At 42.9% G+C, this 27,549-nt stretch overlaps 1 protein-coding gene across 4 annotated transcripts in view; it reads right to left on the bottom strand.

Annotated features, from left to right (window-relative positions):
• The window catches only part of ADPRH (ADP-ribosylarginine hydrolase), a 52,178-nt gene that overhangs the window by 11,893 nt on the left and 12,736 nt on the right, over positions 1-27,549 (bottom strand). Inside the window, exons 1-2 of one of the 4 annotated variants that reach the window (XM_040440251.1) lie at positions 27,036-27,086; positions 7,160-7,514 (exon numbers count right to left, since the gene is read on the bottom strand). In XM_040440251.1, coding sequence (XP_040296185.1) covers positions 7,160-7,514; positions 27,036-27,083 — 403 coding nt within the window. In that variant the 5' untranslated portion in view covers positions 27,084-27,086. Of the gene's footprint in view, positions 1-7,159; positions 7,515-15,601; positions 15,734-27,035; positions 27,087-27,549 lie in introns of those variants that run through there. The other 3 variants (XM_040440252.1, XM_040440253.1, XM_040440249.1) reach the window with 3 other exon arrangements.

The following is a 27,549-nucleotide window of genomic DNA, read 5'->3' as shown; positions in this document are numbered from 1 at the left end:
ACTCCACCGCTTCCAGTTTAGTGCAAATGGGGGCCTACATGTTCCAGTGTTTGAAGAGGGCAAAAAGCATAAAGGGCAAGGACCAGTACTGGCTGGCAACGTACTTAGACCCCCGGTACAAACACAAAATGGTGGAAATGTTACCACCATCACAGAGGGCTGTCAGAATGCAGCACTTCCAGGCCTTACTTCGAGAAATGCTGCATCCTGCTTTTGCGGGCGCTGGCGAAGGAATTTCCACTCACAGAGAAACAGTTGCGGGTACCAATCCAACAGCGCATGCAAGAAGAGGGCGGTTTGAAGATGTGTTGGTCACTTCGGATATGAGATCTTTCTTGCAGACAACCAATCGACAGCCGTACGCCGGATCCAGCCTCAGGGAACGCTTAGACCGACAGGTGTCCGACTACATGGGGTTAACAGCCGATGTGGACGCTCTGAGAAGCGATGAACCCCTGGACTACTGGGTGTGCAGGCTTGACCTGTGGCCAGAGCTGGCACAATTTGCCATGGAACTGTTGGTTTGCTCCTCGTCCAGTGTCCTGGCCGAAAGGACGTTCAGCGCAGCAGGGGGGGGGGAATCGTGACCAATAAGCGCACTCGCCTAGCTCACGACAGTGTGGACTACCTCACATTTCTAAAAATTCATGAGGCATGGATCTCTGAGGAATTCAACACATGTGACAAGTCGACCACGTTTGATTGAATTTCCTCATAACAGCCCAGAAATATCCGCCACGACCCAGAACAAATCGTGGTCCCTGTCTTAGGTAAATAAAGCGGCATAAAAGGCCTTTTATGTCCGTTGAATGCCTAATTTTCTGGGATCTGTACTGGCCGACAGTTAAATTTTTATGCTGTGACCGCCTAATGTACCTCCAGCCACAGAATCCAAAGTTCTTTGCTGTCAGGTGAATGCCCATTGGCTAATTTTTGGGGCCTGTGCTGGTCGACAGTTAATTTTTTTATCTCTAGCCACATAATCACACCCTTGTCTCACTCCTCTGCCTCTCATGGTGGCGTATGAACCGCATTCACCATAAGGACCTTCTAATCTCACAGGGTCATGTGACTGTGCCCCCCACCCTGTACTGTGCCCCCTTATACCCCGCATTGTGCCCTCTTACCACACCCTGTGTATTGCCCCTAGTCATTCCCTGTACTGTGCCCTCTTATACTCTTTTATCCGGTCACGGTATGGCGGTGTTATTCGGTCACTGTGCGGAGGTGTTATCCGGTCATTGTATGGCGGTGGTATCCAATATCTGGATGGCCAAAACTGTATCCCTTTCCCTGCCCACGCCATACTTTTTTAGACCTGGCATGAGCAGGAAAAATATTCAGATTGCGATGCTAAGGACCTTTGCGTCACAATCTGTGTCAGAAATACGCCTAACATAGACGTATTTCTATATAATAAATGATCACCTAATTGTATTATCATTTGGGGGTAGGGCTAATATCTTTATATTATATAGATTCTAGTGTATTATACTGTGCCCTGTATTTCCCAGTAGAAAATGATCCTTGGGAAACACAGTCCTCACCCCTGACCACCAGGACCAGTTAGCACTCTGTCAGTACATGGCGGCCTCCCCTGCTGCTCCGATGTGTACTGGTGCTTATTCTGACACTAGGGCTTGGTTTGCATCCTATTCTTGCCATCCATTTAATGCATACCAAAAATGTATGCATTAACAGATGCCTCAGACTGATGCCGTACAGTGGCGTCCGTTCACCATACAGTTCCATGGTAGAATTTTTTTTTACGTTGACTTATGCATTTTTTTAAAGACTCTGCAGGATACAAAAACATAGAGTGCTGCACATTTGTATACATCAAACCAATAGAAAATAAACATTTTCTAGGCTCGAGCAGGGCACATTTTTGAGAGTTCCCCTTTAACCACGTCCGGACCGCCTAACGCAGGATCGCGTTCCGGAGGTGGCAGCGCTGCGCACAATCACGCATATACGCGTCATCTCGCGAGACGCGAGATTTCCTGTGAACGCGCGCACACAGGCGCGCGCGCTCACACAGGCGCGCGCGCTCACACAGGCGCGCGCGCTCACAGGAACGGAAGGTAAGAGAGTTAATCTCCAGCCTGCCAGCGGCGATCGTTCGCTGGCAGGCTGGAGATGTGTTTTTTTAACCCCTAACAGGTATATTAGACGCTGTTTTGATAACAGCGTCTAATATACCTGCTACCTGGTCCTCTGGTGGTCCCCTTTGTTTGGATCGACCACCAGAGGACACAGGTAGCTCAGTAAAGTAGCACCAAGCACCACTACACTACACTACACCCCCCCCGTCACTTATTAACCCCTTATTAGCCCCTGATCACCCCTGATCACCCCATATAGACTCCCTGATCACCCCCCTGTCATTGATTACACCCCTGTCATTGATCAGGGAGTCTATATGGGGTGATAACCACAGTCATTGATCACGCCCCTGTAAGGCTTCATTCAGACGTCCGTATGCGTTTTGCGGATCCGATCCATCTATCAGTGGATCCGTAAAAATCATGCGGACATCTGAATGGAGCTTTACAGGGGGTTGATCAATGACAGGGGTGTAATCAATGACAGGGGGGTGATCAGGGAGTCTATATGGGGTGATAACCACAGTCATTGATCACGCCCCTGTAAAGCTCCATTCAGATGTCCGCATGATTTTTACGGATCCACTGATAGATGGATCGGATCCGCAAAACGCATACGGACGTCTGAATGAAGCCTTACAGGGGCGTGATCAATGACTGTGGTTATCACCCCATATAGACTCCCTGATCACCCCCCTGTCATTGATTACACCCCTGTCATTGATCAACCCCCTGTAAAGCTCCATTCAGATGTCCGTATGATTTTTACGGATCCACGGAAACATGGATCGGATCCGCAAAACACATACGGACATCTGAATGGAGCCTTACAGGGGGGTGATCAATGACAGGGGGGTGATCACCCCATATAGACTCTCTGATCACCCTCCTGTCATTGATCACCCCCCTGTCATTGATCACCCCCCTGTCATTGATCACCCTCTGTAAGGCTCCATTCAGACATTTTTTTGGCCCAAGTTAGCGGAATTTTTTTTTTTTTTCTTACAAAGTCTCATATTCCACTAACTTGTGTCAAAAAATAAAATCTCACATGAACTCACCATACCCCTCACGGAATCCAAATGCGTAAATTTTTTTAGACATTTATATTCCAGACTTCTTCTCACGCTTTAGGGCCCCTAGAATGCCAGGGCAGTATAAATACCCCACATGTGACCCCATTTCGGAAAGAAGACACCCCCAGGTATTCCGTGAGGGGCATATTGAGTCCATGAAAGATTGAAATTTTTGTCCCAAGTTAGCGGAAAGGGAGACTTTGTGATAAAAAAATAAAAAATATCAATTTCCGCTAACTTGTGCCAAAAAAAATAAATTTCTATGAACTCGCCATGCCCCTCATTGAATACCTTGGGGTGTCTTCTTTCCAAAATGGGGTCACATGTGGGGTATTTATACTGCCCTGGCATTCTAGGGGCCCCAAAGCGTGAGAAGAAATCTGGTATCCAAATGTCTAAAAATGCCCTCCTAAAAGGAATTTGGGCACCTTTGCGCATCTAGGCTGCAAAAAAGTGTCACACATCTGGTATCGCCGTACTCAGGAGAAGTTGGGGAATGTGTTTTGGGGTGTCATTTTACATATACCCATGCTGGGTGAGAGAAATATCTTGGCAAAAGACAACTTTTCCCATTTTTTTATACAAAGTTGGCATTTGACCAAGATATTTATCTCACCCAGCATGGGTATATGTAAAAAGACACACCAAAACACATTCCTCAACTTCTCCTGAATACAGAGATACCAGATGTGTGACACTTTTTTGCAGCCTAGGTGGGCAAAGGGGCCCACATTCCAAAGAGCACCTTTCGGATTTCACTGGTCATTTTTTACAGAATTTGATTTCAAACTCCTTACCACACATTTGGGCTCCTAGAATGCCAGGGCAGTATAACTACCCCACAAGTGACCCCATTTTGGAAAGAAGACACCCCAAGGTATTCCGTGAGGGGCATGGCGAGTTCCTAGAATTTTTTATTTTTTGTCACAAGTTAGTGGAATATGATGATTTTTTTTTATTTTATTTTTTTCATACAAAGTCTCATATTCCACTAACTTGTGAAAAAAAATAAAAAGTTCTATGAACTCACTATGCCCATCAGCAAATACCTTGGTGTCTCTTCTTTCCAAAATGGGGTCACTTGTGGGGTAGTTATACTGCCCTGGCATTCTAGGGGCCCAAATGTGTGGTAAGGAGTTTGAAATTAAATTCTGTAAAAAATGACCAGTGAAATCCGAAAGGTGCTCTTTGGAATATGGGCCCCTTTGCCCACCTAGGCTGCAAAAAAGTGTCACACATCTGGTATCTCCGTACTCAGGAGAAGTTGGGGAATGTGTTTTGGGGTGTCATTTTACATATACCCATGCTGGGTGAGAGAAATATCTTGGCAAAAGACAACTTTTCCAATTTTTTTATACAAAGTTGGCATTTGACCAAGATATTTATCTCACCCAGCATGGGTATATGTAAAAAGACACCCCAAAACACATTGCTCAACTTCTCCTGAATACAGAGACACCAGATGTGTGACACTTTTTTGCAGCCTAGGTGGGCAAAGGGGCCCATATTCCAAAGAGCACCTTTCGGATTTCACTGGTCATTTTTTACAGAATTTGATTTCAAACTCCTTACCACACATTTGGGCCCCTAGAATGCCAGGGCAGTATAACTACCCCACAAGTGACCCCATTTTGGAAAGAAGAGACCCCAAGGTATTTCGTGATGGGCATAGTGAGTTCATAGAACTTTTTATTTTTTGTCACAAGTTAGTGGAATATGAGACTTTGTAAGAAAAAAATAAATAAAAATCATCATTTTCCGCTAACTTGTGACAAAAAATAAAAAGTTCTATGAACTCACTATGCCCATCAGCGAATACCTTAGGGTGTGTACTTTCCGAAATGGGGTCATTTGTGGGGTGTTTGTACTGTCTGGCCATTGTAGAACCTCAGGAAACATGACAGGTGCTCAGAAAGTCAGAGCTGCTTCAAAAAGCGGAAATTCACATTTTTGTACCATAGTTTGTAAACGCTATAACTTTTACCCAAACCATTTTTTTTTTTACCCAAACATTTTTTTTTTTATCAAAGACATGTAGAACAATAAATTTAGAGCAAAATTTATATATGGATCTCGTTTTTTTGCAAAAAAGTGAAAGTGAAAAAGTCATTGTTTTGCAAAAAAATCGTTAAATTTCGATTAATAACAAAAAAAGTAAAAATGTCAGCAGCAATGAAATACCACCAAATGAAAGCTCTATTAGTGAGAAGAAAAGGAGGTAAAATTCATTTGGGTGGTAAGTTGCATGACCGAGCAATAAACGGTGAAAGTAGTGTAGGTCAGAAGTGTAAAAAGTGGCCTGGTCTTTCAGGGTGTTTAAGCACTGGGGGCTGAGGTGGTTAAGATGCAAAAAAATGGCCCCTGTTTAAAATACATATTTTTTGTGGGAATTTTTGCCAATGATCCCCCTCTGGTATATCACTGTCCATGTTGTGGGACTATTTGTGTACTTCTAGTAAGTGTTTGCTGGCTGCGAATATGAGCTGAAGGTTTTTCAGGTTCGCCTGCCGTTAAATTGAATGGGGCCCGCCACGAACTTGCGGTTCGCGAACATTTGATCGCGTTCGCGAACCGTCCCGGCCGATGTTAGTCCATCACTAATCACGACACGTCACGTCACGTGGCCTGGGCACAGCTCAACCCCATCGAATAGACCTTTGCATAGACTGTGTTTGCCACTAAATGGAAGTTACTATTCTCACCTGTTAAATGCCCCACCACACCAGCACCGCCACTTTGATGAACCCCGCCAGTCTCTGTTTACTCTGTAAACAGCAGGCAGTGACAGCATGCTATTTAAGTACTATTATTTTTTTAATATTTCCTACTTTATATTCCTGAACTACCCTTTTTAAGGCCATGTTCACAACAACATTGCTCTTTCCTTTTTAAAGGGTTTCTGTCACTAGAAATTTCACTATTAAGCTGGCTGACATTTGTGATGTGCTAATGTCAGCTGCACCTAACTATGCTATTCTTGTGATTATTCATGCCCCCGTTACTGCAAAATTCTTACTTTTATAATATGCAAATTAGCCTCTAGGAGCGGGGATGTCTCACTTCAGCAAATGGCATTGATCATATAGATAAAGTTAATACAAGGCACTTACTAATGTATTGTGATTGTCCATATTGCCTCCTTTACTAGCTTGATTAATTTTTCCATCACACTATACACTGCTTGTGTCCATGGTTACAACCACCCTGCAATCCAGCATCAGTGGCCGTGCTGCACACTATAGGAAACGGCGCTCCCCTCCAGCCACCTCATATCTGCACTACAGTGGGAGTTGAGCGATGGCAGTTGTTGCGCATTTATACCTATGTGCACTCCTATGTTCCCGGCCACCAGAGAGGCCGCCGCTTTTTCCTGTAGTGTGCAAGCACGCCCACCACTGCTGAATTGCATGGTGGACATAACCCCTGGATACAAGCAGTGTATAATGTTACGGAAAAACGAATCAAGCCAGCAATGGAAGCAATATGGACAGTCACAATACATTAGTAAATGCCTTGTATTAACTTTCTCTACATGATAAATACCATTATGTGGACACAAAAATTAGTGTTTGTTGGCACACTGCCACCAGCTGGATCTGTTAGACACTATGACTGTTATAGGGAGAGACCTGCAGCAGAAAGGATATGCCCCCTGAGAATGGACCCAGACCCTCCGTTCCCCCCCGAACTGCGATAGGAAGAGAATTGCAGCAGAAAGGATTCCCCCGCCTCTAAGAATGGACACACCCCCTGAGCAGGGATAGGGAAAGAGCTGATTATACGGGTGATCAGAAAAATAATAACTGAACAATCCTGGATGACACACACAGGTTTGTTTACAGCCTGTAACCACGGAGACAAAAAGCTCTGCACAATAGCTGCAGCCACAGAGCGGTATAATATGTTTAACATATGCTATTTGCAGAATTACTTCTTTGTAGAATATATGCATTGGATCAATACAGTATGTTTTATTACCTGGTGCTCTGCCATCCATGTCATCCATACACTCCTTGTATTTCTTTGCCAGTAAAGGATATAGATTGGAAGGTTCAATGTTTTTTCCTGCCTTCACCAAAGCTTCTGCCGTGGCAATATGCATGACAGTGTCATCACTTACTATCCACGTTTTTACATCTATGTTCTCAATGCCTCCTAGTTCGGCCAGTGCAGCATGAATCTTCGAACCCTTTGTACAGAATTCCCATTGGCCATTTCTGTAACCGAGGGCATCTCCGGCACCACTGAGCACCATGGCTGCCACATAATTCTCCACTATTCCAGAACACATGGCAAGTCCACAGAAAGGCTTACAGAGACCTGTAAACAGGAGCTGGGAACAGAAAGTTATCATTTAATGCAATGGATAATCTCAGGTTCTCTTGACATCAAATTAAAACAAAATGGAAGTTTTTACACATCCTTCATGAAGCAGGAGCTCAGGATGAACACAGACAGCTATAACAGTACTTATAGAGTCTATGGCTTCTTAGTGTCGGTCTGCAAGGACACAAAGTAGCACATTTATTAAAACCGGCCTCCCCATAACTTCGGCGCACCCAGCGCCAGTTCTAAATGTAAGACCATGTTCTATGCCTAAAACAGGCGTAGAAAATGGTAAATGAGAAGGGCCTTCCGTCCCATCCCCTTCCCCGCCAACACCAAGCCCACTTTTTTAGACCTGGCGTGAGCGAGGCGAAGTCGCAGATAGCGGCGCAACGGCTCATTTCAGAATAGTAAATGACCCCCAAAGTGTTGTGATTTAATGTTAAATCACTTATCTCTTTATCTCTGTATGGACAACAAATAGTTAACACTGGCAGTCTTAGCCCTAGTTCCCAGGGTGATGGGCTGGTTCTGCCCCTGTCTATTGGAATTCTTAGCTGAGCAGAGTTAGAGGCAACAGGTTCATGTGTTCTTGAAGAGTAGGCTAGGCCAGAAGAGAAGCCTGCTGCAAGAAAACACTTCCTGAGATTAGCCAGAAAACAACCTAATTATGGATATACATAAAAATCCATATAGAACATATTTCCAGGCTCTTCTACTGTCATCCAAGATGGCCACATTGCTTCTCAGACTACTTGATTCACACTGTGCATCGGTAATCCAAGACATTTCCTGCTTGTCCAGACCTGCTCTTGGATTGGCCGACACTGTTCACCTCAGCAATGCTGGCCAATCGCAGGGCAGCAGGAAGTGTTTTGGGCACAGTATGCAACAGATAGTCTGAGAAGCCTGGCAGCCATCTTGGATGACAGGAGGGGAGCCAGGGAATCTGCGGATGTAGAGCTAAAAAGATGAAGACGGAGGTCATCAGGTCTGTTCATTCACCAGTTAATAAGAAATTATTTTCCTGAACCCGACGACCACTTAAGAGATTGTCCAAAGGGCCCAACCCCTCTAAGAACAGTTTGCACTTTAAAGTCACACAAATATATAAGTCCCTGTCTGCTTCAAACAACCATAAGGCCCCTTTCACACGAACGATACGGATTAGGTCCGGGTGCGTTCAGTGAAACTTGCACCATTTTGCAAGCAAGATCAGTCAGTTTTGTCTGCGATTGCGTTCAGTTGTTCCATTTTTTCCGTGCGGGTGCAATGTGTTTTGATGCGTTTTTCACACACGTGATAAAAACGGAAGGTTTACAAACAACATCTCCTAGCAACCATCTGTGAAAAATGCATTGCATTGCATCCGCACCTGCTTCCAGATGCAATGCATTTTTTCACTGAAGCCCCATTCACTCCTAAGGGGCCGGGGCTGCGTGAAAAACGCAGAATATATAACATGCTGCGTTTTTCACGCAACGCAGAACTGATGCGTGAAGAAAAGAAAAAACGCTCATGTACACAGACACATTAAAATGAATGGGTCAGGATTCAGTGCGGGTGCTATGCGTTCACATCACGCACATTGCATCCGTGCGGAAAACTCACTCGTGTGATAGGGGCCTTAGTCACTCTCAGGCACATATTTGACACAAGAGCTCACAATTGCTGTCAGTGCGGCAAACACTCTCCTCTTCATTGGAGCGTTGAACAGCTTCATAGTGTCCTCCAAGTGCTTGTGCTTACAGTCGGCTCATGTATTCCTCACATAAGTGCTAAAATAAGACCGACCCCTCCTTCATGACGCAAATGCAGAGCATCCGTAATGTCACTAGACAGCTCCCACCAGTGTCTCAGGGCACATTATGTCCATGGCCATGTGATAATCGACTCCCTTATCTATTCTGAGCTTCAAACAACTGTTGGGGTGTAAGATCAGGGTGTATGTCAGTCACATAATAAAAAGAACAGACAAAATACTGTAGATTTTACAAGTAGTCAGGGCGGCCTGGTAAGAAGATAAAAAAGATAGGCACCTTGGCTACCCGCTCCTGCAACCTGGCTGGGTGCCAATGGATTGTGCGGTAAAGTTTCAATGAAGGAAAACTTCACAGAGTGAAGGACAAAAGGAGTAAATCTATGAAAGGCATAAAAGCTATGCTTTTCGAGAAAATACTGGTGTGTGCCTTTGGCCTGCATTACGTTAGACATAATAAAATGTACTGTACTATAAAGGCTTGGGACAGTGGACTGCAACCTGTAGCTACGTTACGTATATTCGCTGAGGAAGTGTATATTCCTATGGCTTTTTTACAAGGATTGCCCCAATTTTTTCGCACCGAAATCCACATTAAAAAAGAAGACACTTTAAAACGGCAGTATATTACAGTACCAGGAAAGTGTATGAGATTACACATTTTTGCTGTGCGGCGATTGACCTGCCATGTGGATTTTACCATGAAGGGTGAGATCTATGGCAAAACCACATCTAATCAACAACAGAAAATTGTTATTAACCCCTTCATGACCCTGCCATTTTTCACCTTAAGGACCAGGCTATTTTTTGGAAATCTGACATGTGTCACTTTATGTGGTGATAACTTTAAAACGCTTTTACTTATCCAAGCTATTCTTCTGAGATTTCTCGTCACATATTGTACTTCATGACGGTTGTAAATTTGAGTCAAAATATTTCACTTTTCAAAATAAAAAAATACAAAATTGACCCAAAATTTGGAAAAATTAGCAATTTTCAAAATTTCTATTTCTCTGCTTTTAAAACCGATAGTGATACCTCCTAAAATAGTTTTTACTTTACATTTCCCATATGTCTACTTCATGTTTGGATCATTTTGTGAATACAAATTTTTTTTTTTTGGGACGTTAGAAGGCTTAGAAGTTTTGAAGCAAATCTTAAAATGTTTAAGAAAATTTCCAAAACCCAATTTTTAAGGACCAGTTCAGGTCTGAAGTCACTTTGTGAGGCTTACATAATAGAAACTACCCATTTTACAAACTACACCCCTCAAGGTATTCAAAACTGATTTTACAAACTTTGTCAACCCTTTAAGTGTTCCACAAGAATTAGGGTACTTTCACACTTGCGTTAAACTTTCCCGGCATTCAGTTTCGTCCTAGGGGCTCAATACTGGAAAAAAAAACAGTTCAGTTTTATCCTAATGCATTCTGAATGGACCGCAATCCGTTCAGTATGCATCAGGATGTCTTCAGTTCAGTTACTGTACGGTTTTTGAAAAAATTCCTGAACACTTGCCGGAATGCCGGATCCGGCATTATTATACATTGAAATGCATTAATGCCGGATCCGGCCCCAAGTGTTCTGGAAAAACGGAATACGCAGACCTTTAAAATTGTGAAAAAGATAAATACCGGATCAGTTTTTCTGGATGACAACCGGAGAGACGGATCCGGTATTGCAATGCATTTGTGAGACGGATCCGCATCCGGATCTGTCTAAAAATGGTACCCGTTTGCATACAGATTGCCGGAATCCAGCAACGCAAGTGTGAAAGTACCCTTAAGGCTGGGTTCACACTTGAGCGCATTATATATGCGCGTTTAACGCGCGTTTTTGTCGCGCGTTTTTATGCGCGTTTTTTGCAATAGTAAACGCGCGTTTGACGCGCGTTTGTGTGATTGACTGCAGTGTTCTATGGCCACAAACGCGCGTCAAAACGCCCCAAAGAAGCTCAAGTACTTGTTTGAGCGTAGGGCGTTTTTCAGCGCGTTCAAACGCGCTGTAAAACGCTCAAGTGAGAACCAGGGCCATAGGGAAGCATTGGTTTTCATGTGTTGAGCGTTTTACAGCGCGTTTGAACGCGCTGTAAAACGCTCAAGTGTGAACCCAGCCTAAAGGAAAATGTAGATGAAATTTCAGAATTTCACATTTTAATCCATTTTTTCCAGTACAAAGTAAGGATTAACAGCCAAACAAAACTCAATATTTATTACCTTGATTCTGTAGCTTACAGAAACACCCCATATGTTGTCGTAAACTGCTGTACGGGCACACGGCAGGGCGCAGAAGGAAAGGAACGCCATATGGTTTTTGGAAGACAGATTTCACTGGGATAATTTTAAGTTGCCATGTCACATTTGAAGACCCCCTTATGCACCCCTAGAGTAGAAACTCCCAAAAAATAAAAATGACCCCCTTTTGGAAACTACAGGATAAAGTGGCAGTTTTGTTGGTACTATTTTAGGGTACATATGTTTTTTGGTTGCTTTATATTACCCTTTTTGTGAGGCAAGCACTGTTTTGGCACCGTTTTTATTTTTTGTTATTTACTATGTTCATGTGACAGGTAAGATCATGTGGTATTTTTATAGAGCAGGTTGTCGCGGACATGACAATACTTTTTTTGGTTGTTTGTTTCAGTTTTACATAATAAAGCATTTTTGAAAAAAATATATTTTTTTGTGTCTCCATAATCTGAAAGCCATAGTTTATTTTTTATTTTTTAGGAATATAATTGATGCTAGGGGCCACTATGGGGCATTATTTTCAATGGGGGCTACTATGGGGGACATTATGTGTACTGTAGGTGTTGGGATAATCCAATTAAATTCATCCAGATGCAAAATGCTGCTGAAAACAGCTGAATACGGCCAGAAAATGGATGCACAAAGGGTTAAAATGGCCATGGAAAATTGGCAACGTGCCGTTTCTTTTTACATTTGTTTGCATGTAGCCTTAAGGCCCTCTGAGACATACAGTCCGTGAGTGGGCCATATGTCCCGGAGCTGCATTGATCCTGCGCATGGGAGTACACAGCACAATAGATTACAATGATGCTGTGCACGTTGGGCCGCCTGCAGGGCTATTGTCCTGCACTCATATGATCTTATGAGTGCAGGACAATAGTCCCGCGGGAGGCCCGACGTGCACAGCATCATTGTAATCTATGATGCTGTGTAGAAAAAAAGGGGGTCAGTCAGCACATCTCAAAGCGCAGGGGCACGTTGCTATGGCTGAGAACAAGACTGTTAAACAAAACATGCAATGCAACAGCTCACTGCAAACCAAATAAAGTACAAAATTGCATCATAATTGCAAATGCTATACTAATAAGTTAGAGATGCTTGGCAAATCGTTTTGTACAAAATAATTTGAGCCCGTCTGCCGCACGTCAAGGCGATCTCTAGTTAGACGGATTCCTAACACAAATTTTTACCTGTTATGTGCCATGACGGCTATCATATAATTCAGAAAGTTCAGGTTCCACATGCATGCTGGATCCGCCTGAATTTCTGTCATTTTTGGTGCCAAAATGGCCTCCATTATATCCACGGAAAGCAGTTACCAGCATGCATGCCGTGTACTACCGGGCGCGCGATCAATACCGCTCCGGGACATATGGCCCGCTCACGGACCGTATGTCTCAGAGGGCATGCGGTCGTGTGCAAGAGGCCAAAGTCTCATTCACACGTCTGTGTCCGTGCTTTAATCCGTAAAAAAGGTGGTCAGTGAAGCCTCCGTGAAGATGTCCGTGATGGGTCCATGTGTGCATTTTTTGCTGTCTGTGTGTCAACTGCACAGCTGAAAAATAATTTTTAAAGCATCTCTTCCTAATGATCCGTGAAACACATGGCATCCGTGTTGTATGCATGGTTTTCACTGACCCATAAGACTATAATGGGCGTGATGGATCCGTGAACACGGACAAAATAGAACGTGCTTCTGTGCTAAAAACACGGACCGTGGTAAACAAAAAAAATAATGTGTGAATACGCACATTAAAATGAGGGGGGGGGAGTGATGTTATTTACATGGGACTGTATTTTGGAGGGCTGAAGAGAGGCAAGTGATGTTTTTTTTTTTACTTCCTGTAACAGTGGCGGATCCAGAGCCTGGTCTCGGGAAGCGGCACTTCCAGATTATTTTCTGTCCGCCGCCACAAGACTACACAGTGTAGAGGTATACTGTATATTGTGTGGCACAGTGTAGGTTGTATGTGTATAACATAAACATATTCCATATTGTCCCCATAATGTGACAGTATAAAATAGCCCTATATAGTGCCCCCAGTAAATGCCCCCATAGTGCCCCCCATAATGTACCAGTATAAAATGCACCATATATAGTGCCCCAGTAGATGCCCTCAGTGTCCCTCATAATTTGCAAGTATAAAATAGCACTCCATAGTGCCCCCCATATAAAATACCCCTTCTTTGTGGCCTCAGTAGATGCCCCTATAGTGCCCACCAATAATGTGCCAGTAAAATGTGCCCCCATAGATGCCCCACAATCATGTGCCAGTAACAAGAGCCCCCCCAATCATGTGCCAGTAACAAGAGCCCCCCCCAACCATGTGCCAGTAACAAGAGGCCCCCCTAATGTGCCAGTAACAAGAGGCCCCCCTAATGTGCAAGTAACAAGAGGTCCCCCTAATGTGCCAGTAACAAGAGGCCCCCCTAATGTGCAAGTAACAAGAGGCCCCCCTAATGTGCCAGTAACAAGAGGCCCCCCTAATGTGCAAGTAACAAGAGGTCCCCCTAATGTGCCAGTAACAAGAGGTCCCCCTAATGTGCCAGTAACAAGAGGCCCCCCTAATGTGCCAGTAACAAGAGCCCCCCTAATGTGCCAGTAACAAGAGGCCCCCCTAATGTGCCAGTAACAAGAGGCCCCCCTAATGTGCCAGTAACAAGAGGTCCCCCTAATATGCCAGTAACAAGAGGCCCCCCTAATGTGCCAACGCCGGCCTCTGATAGGCTGCAGGCACTAGGGCTGCAGCCTATCAGGGAAAGGGACATTCCTCTCCCTCCCCTGCCCGTTCGCATTTGCAGCACAGCCATCTGTATCGCTGTCCTGAGGACAGCGATACAGATGACTATGGAGATGAGCGCTCATCCCCCTGTGTCCTGCGGTCGCCGCCCCCACTTCTGAGTAGCTCGGGGGGCCCCGTTGCCCCCACCCCTGGATCCACCAATGTCCTGTAAAGGGGACACATATCTGGGCATAACGTGTAAATGGGGCACATCTGGGCATAACTAGTGTGAATGGCACACATGTGGGCACAACTACTGTGAAGGGGGCACAATGTAGGGGGCACACTACTGTGTAATGGCATAAAGGGGGAATAATTACTATGTGGGGGCATTAAGGGGACTGGGTGGGATTGGGTGTGTATCCATGAGAAAGTCGTAAATAGCAGACAGGCCGTGGGTCTGATCACTATGAACCTGACCAAAATCAGACCTGCGATCAGCCCAGGATTTGCTCCTATATTATATATTTGTATGAAATTCCCCTTAAGGCTCATGCACACAAACAAATTTTCTTTACGCTTCCGTGGGTCTGCAAAAACAACGAAAGGCACTCCGTGTGCATTCCGTTTCCATATTTCCGTTCCGCAAAAAAGTAGTGCATGTCCTATTATTGTCCATAAATCACAGTCCGAGACCCCATTCAAGTCAATGGGTCCGCAAAAAATACGGAACGCACACGGAACACATCCGTATGTCATCCGTATTTTGCGGATCCATACTGTAGAAATGGAAATGCTATGCCCAGCCCATATTGCTCATGTGTTTGGTGATTAATAAGTTACTGTTTCCGATCTGCAAAAAACGGATCGCATACGGAAACCATACGGATATGTTTTGTGGAATAACGGAACAGAAAAGGACTTAAATCAGAGAAAGAAAAAAAAACTCAGATACGGAACAACAGATCCGTGAAAAACAGACCACAAAACAACAACGGTCGTGTGCATGAGCCCTTAGGGGATGTAAACCCAAAACCAGGAGTGAATAAAAAAAAATAGAGAAGAGAAGTCGTATCTGTCTTTTATACTTTCTCTCCTGTAATGATCCACTCCTGATTTTGGCTTAGGTCACCTGCCAATGTAGCAGAATACGCGCATTTTTTTGTCAGTGTTATCCAATACATTCCATGTAAGGGTTACATAGCATCATAAATCAATATAATGCTATGCCACCCCGTCAGTGTTCGTGAGGTCAGTGTTCTGTATTACCCAGGTCTGGGACGTGTCTAGCTAGGAAACATACAAACACATACAACAAGCTGTTTACAAATACACTATTCTGCTGCTCTGCTCAGTCTCTTACCTTGTTGTATTGGGCTTCAGCGACTGCTGAAACAAATCTCACCTCTGTTAGACCGAGTGACTAGAGAAACTGATGCAAATTGTCTACATTACTCACCGCTGTCACCAGCACCAGCTCCCAACTTCTGTTTCTGCTGAGTCCCATGTAGGAAGTAAAGCACTGCGCATGGGCACAGCTGTCATTTTCAGTTTATCATGAGAGAATACCTGCGCCACCTTGTGGCAGAAGTCAGGAAGTATCAATAAATTGTAGTTGGCGTACAATTTAAACATTGAAGGGGTTAGCCACTTTCTGCTTATTGTTGACAAAGGTGCTTGAGAGATGATTATATGGCACTTACTAATATTGTCTTTTTTGAAATTCTGCAGCATTTTCTACATTTAACCACCTCCCATCCGCCCATTGAATATAAACGTCCGGGAGGTGGTTCTCTATCTCTGAATGGACGTTTTAAAACGTCCATTCAGAGATCGAGAGATCGCAGCTGCACGCTAATCGTGCAGCTGCTGATCGGGTTGCCCACTGTCGGTGACAGCAGGGCAACCCTTAGAGAAGGCAAGTACAGTGCCCAGGTGTCCCTGCCTTCTAGATCGTTGTATACACAGCACTCACCAAGCGCTGTGAATGCAGAGCAGGAAGCTCTATGAGCTTTCTGTTCCATCCCGGTGGTCATGTGATCGCCGGGGCCGGAGAGTGCAGGAGCTGTGTAAGGTCTTTCAGAGACCTCGATCAGCCCTGCTCTGAGGCTGTACAGCGCTGTATTGCGCTGTATAGCCCCTCTGGAGGGTGCATTTCTCCTGTAACTGGGCCTACTATGTCAGCCCCAGTTACAGGAGAAATCAACAGTAAAAAAAAAAAAGTGAAGTAAATGTCCCCCAGAGGTCTTGTATGACCTTATGGGGGACACAAAGTGTAAAATAAAAAATAAAAAAATAAAGTGTTAAAAAATAAAAATAAAAAAAAGGTTTCACAGACTTTTCAAAAATGAAATTAGTCATAAATGAGTCCTTATCAGACTGGAACGGATTACATGGAGTCCAGGAGAAATGGGACTACTTAAAAGGTGCATTATTGAAGGCAACAGAAAATTGCATTAGACTTGTCAGTAAAAGCAAAAAAAGGAGGAGACCAATGTGGTACTCAGCAGAAGTGGCCCAAATCATTAAAAATAAAAAGCTAGCTTTTTGTAATTATAAAAAAACCCAGAGCAATGAAGATAAGGAAATCTACAAGATTAGGCAGAGAGAGGCCAAGCAAGTTATAAGAACTTCTAAAGCGCAGGCAGAAGAAAAACTAGCTCAGTCTATGAAAAAAGGGGATAAGACATTCTTCAGATATATAAATGAAAAAAGGAAATTAAAACAAGGAATAACTAAATTAAAAACAAAGGACGGAAGGTATGTAGAAGAGAATAAAGGGCTAGCCGACTGCCTTAATGAATACTTCTGTTCAGTTTTTACAAAAGAAAAAGGAGAAGGACCTCCACTAGAAAGAATGACTATTAAATCGTTTGATGCATGTATCTTTACAGAGGAAGTTTGCTGTCTAAGGTGAAGACAAATAAGTCACAGGGGCCTGATGAGATACACCCAAAATTATTAAAAGAGCTTAGTGGTGAGCTGGCAAAACCGTTAACAGATTTATTTAACCAATCATTAGTAACAGGAGTCGTCCCGGAAGATTGGAAATTGGCAAATGTCGTGCCCATTCACAAGAAAGGTAGTAGGGAGGAATCGAGCAACTATAGACCTGTGAGTCTGACATCAATAGTAGGCAAATTAATGGAAACCCTATTAAAGGATAGGATTGTGGAACATCTAAAATCCCATGGATTGCAAGATGAAAAACAACATGGGTTTACTTCAGGGAGATCATGTCAAACAAATCTTATAGATTTTTTTGACTGGGTGAATAAAATAATAGACGGTGGAGGTGCAGTAGACATTGCATATCTAGATTTTAGTAAGGCTTTTGACACTGTCCCACATAGAAGACTTATCAATAAACTGCAGTCATTGAGCATGGACTCCCATATTGTTGAGTGGATTAGGCAGTGGCTGAGTGACAGACAACAGACGGTTGTAGTCAATGGAGAACATTCAAAACAAGGTCATGTTACCAGTGGGGTTCCACAGGGATCTGTACTGGGACCGATTTTGTTTAATATCTTCATAAGTGATATTGCAAAAGGCCTCGCTGGTAAGGTTTGTCTTTTTGCTGATGACACAAAGATATGTAACAGGGTTGATGTTCCTGGAGGGAAACTCCAAATGGAAAAGGATTTAGGAAAACTAGAAAAATGGTCAGAACTCTGGAAACTGAAATTTAATGTGGATAAGTGCAAGATAATGCACCTGGGGCGTAAAAACCCAAGGGCAGAATATAGAATATTTGACACAGTCCTGACCTCGGTATCTGAGGAAAGGGATTTAGGAGTAATTATTTCAGAAGACTTAAAGGTGGGAAGACAATGTAATAGAGCAGCACGAAATGCCAGCAGAATGCTTAGATGTATAGGGAGAGGTATAAGCAGTAGAAATAGTGAAGTGCTTATGCCGCTGTACAGAACACTGGTGAGACCTCACTTGGAGTATTGTGCGCAGTACTGGAGGCCATATCTCCAGAAGGATATAGATACTCTAGAGAGAGTTCAGAGAAGAGCTACTAAACTAGTACATGGATTGCAGGATAAAACTTACCAGGAAAGGTTAAAGGACCTTAATATGTATAGCTTGGAAGAAAGAAGAGACAGAGGGGATATGATAGAAACTTTTAAATACATAAAGGGAATCAACTCGGTAAAGGAAGAGAGCATATTTAAAAGAAGAAAAACTACCACAAGAGGACACAGTTTTAAATTAGAGGGGCAAAGGTTTAAAAGTAATATAAGGAAGTATTACTTTACTGAAAGAGTAGTAGATGCATGGAATAGCCTTCCTGCAGAAGTGAAGGAGTTTAAGCATGCATGGGATAGGCATAAGGCCATCCTTCATATAAGATAGGGCCGGGGGCTATCCATAGTATTCAGTATATTGGGCAGACTAGATGGGCCAAATGGTTCTTATCTGCCGACACATTCTATGTTTCTATGTTTCTATGTTTCACATGTAAAAAAAAATAATTCCCCATGTAAGAAAAAAAGAAATGTTAAAAATAGAAAAAATAAAATAAAATAGACATATTTGGTATTGCCGCATCCGTGACGGTCGGCTCTATAAATATATCACATGATCGACCAAGTCCAATAGACACCATAAAAAAAAAAGGTGTAAAAAAAAGCCATTTTTGTCACCTTACATCACAAAAAGTGCAACACCAAGTGATCAAAAAGGCGTATGTCCCACAAAATGGTACCAATAAAACCGTCACCTCATCCTACAAAAAATGAGCCCCTACATAAGAAAATCGCTCAAAAAATAAAAAAAATATAGCTCTCAGAACATGGACACATTAAAACATAATTTTTTTGTTTCAAAAATGCTATTATTGTGTAAAACTTAAATAAATAAGAAAAAGTATACATATTAGGTATTGCCACGTCCGTAACGATCTGCTCTATAAAACTTTTATTTGACTGAACCCCTCAGGTGAACACTGTAAAAATAAATAAATAAAAACTGCTAAAACAACCAATTTTTTGGTCACCTTGCCCCATAAAGTGTTATAATGAATGATCAAAAAATCATATGTACCCAAAAATAGTACCAATAAAACTGGCACCTTATCCCCTAGTTCCCAAAATGGGGTCACTTCTTGGGAGTTTCTACTGTAAGGGTGCATCAGGGGGGCTTCAAATGGTACATAGCATCTAAAAACCATGTGGCGTTCCTTTTCTTCTGCGTCCTGCCGTGTGCCCATACAGCAGTTTATGACCACATGTGGGGTGTTTCTGTAAACCGCAGAATCTGGGCTATAAAGATTGAGTTTTGTTTGGCTGTTAACCATCGATGTGTTAAAGAAAAAAATTGGATCAAAATGGAAAATCTGCCAAAAAAGTGAAATGTAAAAATTTGATCTCTATTTTCCTTAAAATTCTTGTGGAACGCCTAAAGGGTTAACAAAGTTTGTAAAATCGGTTTTAAGTAACTTGAGGGGTGTCGTTTCTACAATAGGGTCATTTATGGGGGTATCCACTATGTAGGCCCCACAAAGTGACTTCAGACCTGAACTGGTCCTTAAAAAGTGGATTTTGGCATTTTTCTTAAAAATTTTAAGAATTGCTTCTAAACTTCTAAGCCTTCTAACGTCCTAAAAAAATAAAATGACATTTCCAAAATGATGCCAACATAAAGTTGACATTTGGGGAATAATATTTTATGAGGTATCACTTTCTGTTTTAAAAGCGAATTTTTCTGAATTTTTTGTAAATTTGGGATTTTATCAAAAATAAAGGTGAAATATATTGACTCAAATTTATGACTAGCATGAAGTACAATGTTGTAACGGTCACGTACACACACACACACAGGGGGGAGGGAAGTGACCACTGTTCTCCACTCTTACCCCTGGCCCTGCCTACTTGCCTCGCGAGTCCTAATGACAGGGGACAACTGGACGGCAATCCCTAACTTGGAATAAGTGCAGGGATGACAGACAGACAAACAACAGGACGTGAACGGACCGAGTCAATACCAGGAAAGCTACAAAGTACAAATGGAGCAAGCAGAGAATTGTCAGGAGAAGCCGGAGTCATAAATACCAGGAGAGACGTGAAGTACCAAAGGAGTCAGCAGAGGATCGTCAGGAGGAGGCCGGGGTCAGAATACCAGGAGAGCAGCAAAATACACAACGAGCAGGCAGAGGATCGTCAGAAATTCAGCAGGAGGTAAGTACGCCAGGAAAGACCAAATCACAGGTGGAACCTAAATTAACAGGCAACCTGTGGCCAGCAGGCTGCCTGTATTTACAGTGGGAAGTGAGGGTCATGTGATGTGGCCAGCGTCACATGACCGACAGACCAACCAGTCGAGCACCGAGTGATCAGCTCGGCGCTCAAGGCAGACTTAGGAGCAGGGAGCCCCCCAGCTAGTAAAGCCGCCCTGGGAACGAGGTAAAACACAGATCCTCGTTCCCGAAGCTAAGCAGCAGGTCTGCGGCTAATGGGGGACCGAGTGCACCTTCGGAACCCCGTTACAAATGTGTCACGAGTAAACAATCTCTGAATGACTTGGATAAGTAAAAGCGTTCCAAAGTTATTACCACATAAAGTGAGATATGTCAGATTTGCAAAATTAGGCCTGGTCAGGAAGGGGGCAAATGGCCCAGATGTGAAGTGGTTAATAAAGTATGCCCCCTTGTTTACAATGTCTTTTGTGCTGTCCACACAGAGGTACTGTCCATATAATTGCTGCTGATGGTGGGTCATGTGACCAGGCAAATCACTTCCATGTAATGTCTCGTCGATTCAGATACACTGCACCCGTTCTGTTAGAAGTTTAGTGCAGATGCAGTGTGTTTGAATGGAAAAGACATCTCATGGAGGTTATTTGCCTGGTCATATGACCCTCCATCATTTTATGGACAGGACCCTTGTAAACAATAGAGCATACCTTATAAAATATAGAAAATACCACAAAATTTTAAATAAGACTATATTAACCGGGTCATTTTTCACCTTAAGGACCAGACTGATTTTTGCAAATCTGACACGTGTCACTTTACAGGGAGTGCAGAATTATTAGGCAAGTTGTATTTTTGAGGATTAATTTTATTATTGAACAACAACCATGTTCTCAATGAACCCAAAAAACTCATTAATATCAAAGCTGAATTTTTTTGGAAGTAGTTTTTAGTTTGTTTTTAGTTTTAGCTATTTTAGGGGGATATCTGTGTGTGCAGGTGACTATTACTGTGCATAATTATTAGGCAACTTAACAAAAAACAAATATATACCCATTTCAATTATTTATTTTTACCAGTGAAACCAATATAACATCTCAACATTCACAAATATACATTTCTGACATTCAAAAACAAAACAAAAACAAATCAGTGACCAATATAGCCACCTTTCTTTGCAAGGACACTCAAAAGCCTGCCATCCATGGATTCTGTCAGTGTTTTGATCTGTTCACCATCAACATTGCGTGCAGCAGCAACCACAGCCTCCCAGACACTGTTCAGAGAGGTGTACTGTTTTCCCTCCTTGTAAATCTCACATTTGATGATGGACCACAGGTTCTCAATGGGGTTCAGATCAGGTGAACAAAGAGGCCATGTCATTAGATTTTCTTCTTTTATACCCTTTCTTGCCAGCCACGCTGTGGAGTACTTGGACGCGTGTGATGGAGCATTGTCCTGCATGAAAATCATGTTTTTCTTGAAGGATGCAGACTTTTTCATGTACCACTGCTTGAAGAAGGTGTCTTCCAGAAACTGGCAGTAGGACTGGGAGTTGAGCTTGACTCCATCCTCAACCCGAAAAGGCCCCACAAGCTCATCTTTGATGATACCAGCCCAAACCAGTACTCCACCTCCACCTTGCTGGCGTCTGAGTCGGACTGGAGCTCTCTGCCCTTTACCAATCCAGCCACGGGCCCATCCATCTGGCCCATCAAGACTCACTCTTATTTCATCAGTCCATAAAACCTTAGAAAAATCAGTCTTGAGATATTTCTTGGCCCAGTCTTGACGTTTCAGCCTTTCTTACCTTGGCCATGTCTCTGAGTATTGCACACCTTGTGCTTTTGGGCACTCCAGTGATGTTGCAGCTCTGAAATATGGCCAAACTGGTGGCAAGTGGCATCTTGGCAGCTGCACGCTTGACTTTTCTCAGTTCATGGGCAGTTATTTTGCGCCTTGGTTTTTCCACACTCTTCTTGCGACCCTGTTGACTATTTTGAATGAAACGCTTGATTGTTCGATGATCACGCTTCAGAAGCTTTGCAATTTTAAGAGTGCTGCATCCCTCTGCAAGATATCTCACTATTTTTGACTTTTCTGAGCCTGTCAAGTCCTTCTTTTGACCCATTTTGCCAAAGGAAAGGAAGTTGCCTAATAATTATGCACACCTGATATAGGGTGTTGATGTCATTAGACCACACCCCTTCTCATTACAGAGATGCACATCACCTAATATGCTTAATTGGTAGTAGGCTTTCGAGCCTATACAGCTTGGAGTAAGACAACATGCATAAAGAGGATGATGTGGTCAAAATACTCATTTGCCTAATAATTCTGCACTCCCTGTATGTGGTAATAACTTTAAAACGCTTTTACTTATCCAGGCTATTCTGAGACTGTTTTCTCGTCATATATTGTACTTCATGACAGTGGTAAATTTGAATCAAAATATTTCATTTTTATTTATAAAAAAATATCAAATTTACCAAAAATTAGGAAAAATTCGCAACTTTCTAAATTTCAATTTCTCTGCTTTTAAAACAGATAGTGATACCTCATATAAAAGTTATTATTTTACATTTCCCATATGTCTACTTCATGTTTGGATCATTTTGTGAGTGCCATTTTATTTTTTGGGGAAATTAGAAGGCTTAAAAGTTTAGAAGCAAATTTGGAAATTTTTCAGAAAATTTCCAAAATCCTCTTTTTAGGACCAGTTCAGGTCTGAAGTCACTTTGTGAGGCTTACATAATAGAAACCTCACAAAAATGACCCAATTTTTGAAACTACACCTCTCAAGGTATTAAAAACTGATTTTTACAAACGTTGTTAACCCTTTAGGTGTTCCACAAGAATTAATGGAAAATGGAGATGAAATTTCAGAATTTCCATTTTAATATTTTTTTTCCGCTAACAAAGCAAGTATTAACAGGCAAACAAAACTAAATATTTATTGCCCTGATTCTGTAGTTTACAGAAACACTCCATATGTTGTCGTAAACTGCTGTACGGGCACACGGCAGGGCGCAGAAAGAAAGCCATATGGTTTTTGGAAGGCAGATTTTGATGGACTGTTTTTTTGACACAATGTCCCATTTGAATCCACCCTGATGCACCCCTAGAGTAGAAACTCCCAAAAAGTGACCCCATTTTAGAAAATACACACCTCAAGGCATTCAAAACTGATTTTACAAACTTTGTTAACCCTTTAGCTGTTCCACAAGAATTAATTGAAAATAGATATGACATTTCAGAATTTCACTTTTTTTGGCAGATTTTCCATTTTAATCATTTTTTTCCACTATCAAAGCAAAGAAATAACAGCCAAACTAAATCAAAATTTATTGCCCTGATTCTGTAGTTTACAGAAACACCCCATATGTGGTCGTAAAAATGCTGTACGGGCACACGGCAGGGCGCAGAAGGAAAGCCATATGGTTTTTGGAGGGAAGATTTCACTGGGATAATTTTAAGTTGCCATGCCTCATTTGAAGACCCCCTGATGCACCCCTAGAGTAGAAACTACAAAAAAGTGACCCCCTTTCGGAAACTACGGGATAAGATGGCAGTTTTGTTGGTACTATTTTAGGGTACAGATTATTTTTGCTTGTTCTATATTACACTTTTTGTGAGGCAAGGTAACAAAAAAATTGCTGTTTTGGCAGTGTTTTTATTTTTTGTTATTTACAACGTTCATCTGACAGGTTGGATCATGAGCTATTTTTATAGAGCAGGTTGTTACGGACTCGACAATACCAAATATGACTAGTGTGAATGGCACACATGTGGGCACAACTATCGTGAAGGGGGCCCAATGTGGGCATAGCTACTGTGTAATGGCATAAAGGGGGAATAATTACTATGTGGGGGCATTGAGGGGACTGGGTGGGATTGGATGTGTATAATTATTTTTGGGCAAAGTTACAGGCTTAACTTATTATGAAAAATGTGCTGCACAAAATGTCCCTCTTTCTACTTTTCAAACGTTGGGAGTTATGCTTCATGAGAAAAACTCTTCATTCAGCCTTTCTCCAGGGAACATTAAATAACATAAGCATTTCTGTATCCATGAGAAAGTCATAAATAGCAGACAAGCCGTGGGTCTGATCACTATGAACCTGACCAGAATCAGACCTGCGATCAGCCCAGGATTTGCTCCTATATTATATATTTGTATGAAATTCTCCTTAGGGCTCATGCACACAAACAAATTTTCTTTACGCTTCCGTGGGTCTGCAAAAACAACGAAAGGCAATCCGTGTGCATTCCATTTCCGTATTTCCGTTCCGCAAAAAAGTAGTACATGTGCTATTATTGGCCACAAATCACAGTCCGAGACCCCATTCAAGTCAATGGGTCCGCAAAAAATACGGAACGCACACGGAACACATCCATATGTCATCCGTATTTTGCGGATCCATACTGTAGAAATGTTATGCCCCACCCATATTGCTCATGTGTTTGGTGATTAATAAGTTACTGTTTCCGTTTCCGATCTGCAAAGAACGGATCGCATACGGAAACCATACGGATATGTTTTGTGGAATAACGGAACAGAAAAGGACTTAAATCAGAGAAAAATAAAAAACCTCAGATATGGAACAACAGATCCGTGAAAAACAGACCACAAAACAACAACGGTCGTGTGCATGAGCCCTTAGGGTGTGACCACATGGTCAGGTTTCCTGATGTAAACCCAAAACCAGGAGTGAATAAAAAAAATAGAGAAGAGAAGTCGTATCTGTCTTTTATACTTTCTCTCCTGTAATGATCCACTCCTGATTTTGGCTTAGGTCACCTGCCAATGTAGCAGAATACGCGCATTTTTTTGTCAGTGTTATCCAATACATTCCATGTAAGGGTTACATAGCATCATAAATCAATATAATGCTATGCCACCCCGTCAGTGTTCGTGAGGTCAGTGTTCTGTATTACCCAGGTCTGGGGCGTGTCTAGCTAGGAAACATACAAACACATACAACAAGCTACAAAGAAAAAATGTGGGTGATTCAGTCAGCACAACCCTGTATGCAGGTGCACATCGCTATGGCGAAATACATATACAAACGCAAAATACAAATGCAATAGCACTCTGCAACCAGCATTCTGCCCTTCCTCTATGCTGGATGAGGCATTGGTGTACATTTTGGCCAAAGCGTAATAAGCCACTCACCACGTCAAGGTCGCCTCTATGGAGTGGTCCCTAACACTAGTTCCTACCTGTTTATGGGCCATGACAGCCACACAAAGTCCAGGGAATGCAGGTGCAGCATGCACGCCAAGTACACTCTGCTTTTAACCCCGTCCGGTGCCATTACAGCTTTCAACGGATCCAGGGATGCAAGTACCAACATGCATGCTGAGCCCACTATATACTTCTCCTGGAGCCAAATGGCTACTGGTAGGTGCTATATAAGCAGACTCAATTTTATACTGACTTTAAAACCAGCCTCCAGGACAGATTTACTGGTCAGGTGTGCATGACTGCATGGAGATCGCCACGCCTCCAATATATACTACAAAGAAAAAATGTGGGTGATTCAGTCAGCACAACCCTGTATGCAGGTGCACATCGCTATGGCGAAATACATATACAAACGCAAAATACAAATGCAATAGCACTCTGCAACCAGCATTCTGCCCTGCCTCTATGCTGGATGAGGCATTGGTTTACATTTTGGCCAAAGCGTAATAAGCCACTCACCACGTCAAGGTCGCCTCTATGGAGTGGTCCCTAACACTAGTTCCTACCTGTTTATGGGCCATGACAGCCACACAAAGTCCAGGGAATGCAGGTGCAGCATGCACGCCAAGTACACTCTGCTTTTAACCCCGTCCGGTGCCATTACAGCTTTCATCGGATCCAGGGATGCTGGTTGCAGAGTGCTATTGCATTTGTATTTTGCGTTTGTATATGTATTTCGCCATAGCGATGTGCACCTGCATACAGGGTTGTGCTGACTGAATCACCCACATTTTTTCTTTGTAGTATATATTGGAGGCGTGGCGATCTCCATGCAGTCATGCACACCTGACCAGTCAATCTGTCCTGGAGGCTGGTTTTAAAGTCAGTATTAAACTGAGTCTGCTTTTATAGCACCTACCAGTAGCCATTTGGCTCCAGGAGAAGTATATAGTGGGCTCAGCATGCATGTTGGTACTTGCATCCCTGGATCCGATGAAAGCTGTAAAGCACCGGACGGGGTTAAAAGCAGAGTGTACTTGGCGTGCATGCTGCACCTGCATTCCCTGGACTTTGTGTGGCTGTCATGGCCCATAAACAGGTAGGAACTAGTGTTAGGGACCACTCCATAGAGGCGACCTTGACGTGGTGAGTGGCTTATTACGCTTTGGCCAAAATGTACACCAATGCCTCATCCAGCATAGAGGCAGGGCAGAATGCTGGTTGCAGAGTGCTATTGCATTTGTATTTTGCGTTTACATACAACAAGCTGTTTACAAATACACAATTCTGCTGCTCTGCTCAGTCTCTTACCTTGTTGTATTGGGCTTCAGCGACTGCTGAAACAAATCTCACCTCTGTTAGACCGAGTGACTAGAGAAACTGATGCAAATTGTGTACATTACTCACCGCTGTCACCAGCACCAGCTCCCAACGTCTGTTTCTGCTGAGCCCCATGTAGGAAGTAAAGCACTGTGCATGGGCACAGCTGTCATTTTCAGTTTATCATGAGAGAATACCTGCGCCACCTTGTGGCAGAAGTCAGGAAGTATCAATAAATTGTAGTTCGCGTACAATTTGAACATTGAAGGGGTTAGCCACTTTCTGCTTATTGTTGACAAAGGTGTTTGAGAGATGATTATATGGCACTTACTAATATTGTCTTTTTTGAAATTCTTCAGCATTTTCTACATTTTACCACCTCCCATTCGCCCATTGAATATAAACGTCCGGGAGGTGGTTCTCTATCTCTGAATGGACGTTTTAAAACGTCCATTCAGAGATTGAGAGATCGCAGCTGCACGCTAATCGTGCAGCTGCTAATCGGGTTGCCCGCTGTCAGTGACAGCAGGGCAACCCTTAGAGTAGGCAAGGACAGTGCCCAGGTGTCCCTGCCTTCTAGATCGTTGTATACACAGCACTC

Source organism: Bufo bufo, chromosome 7 (genome assembly GCF_905171765.1).
Source record: "Bufo bufo chromosome 7, aBufBuf1.1, whole genome shotgun sequence".
NCBI classification, from domain to species: Eukaryota; Metazoa; Chordata; class Amphibia; order Anura; family Bufonidae; genus Bufo; species Bufo bufo.
This window is presented reverse-complemented; position numbering and strand designations above follow the sequence as displayed.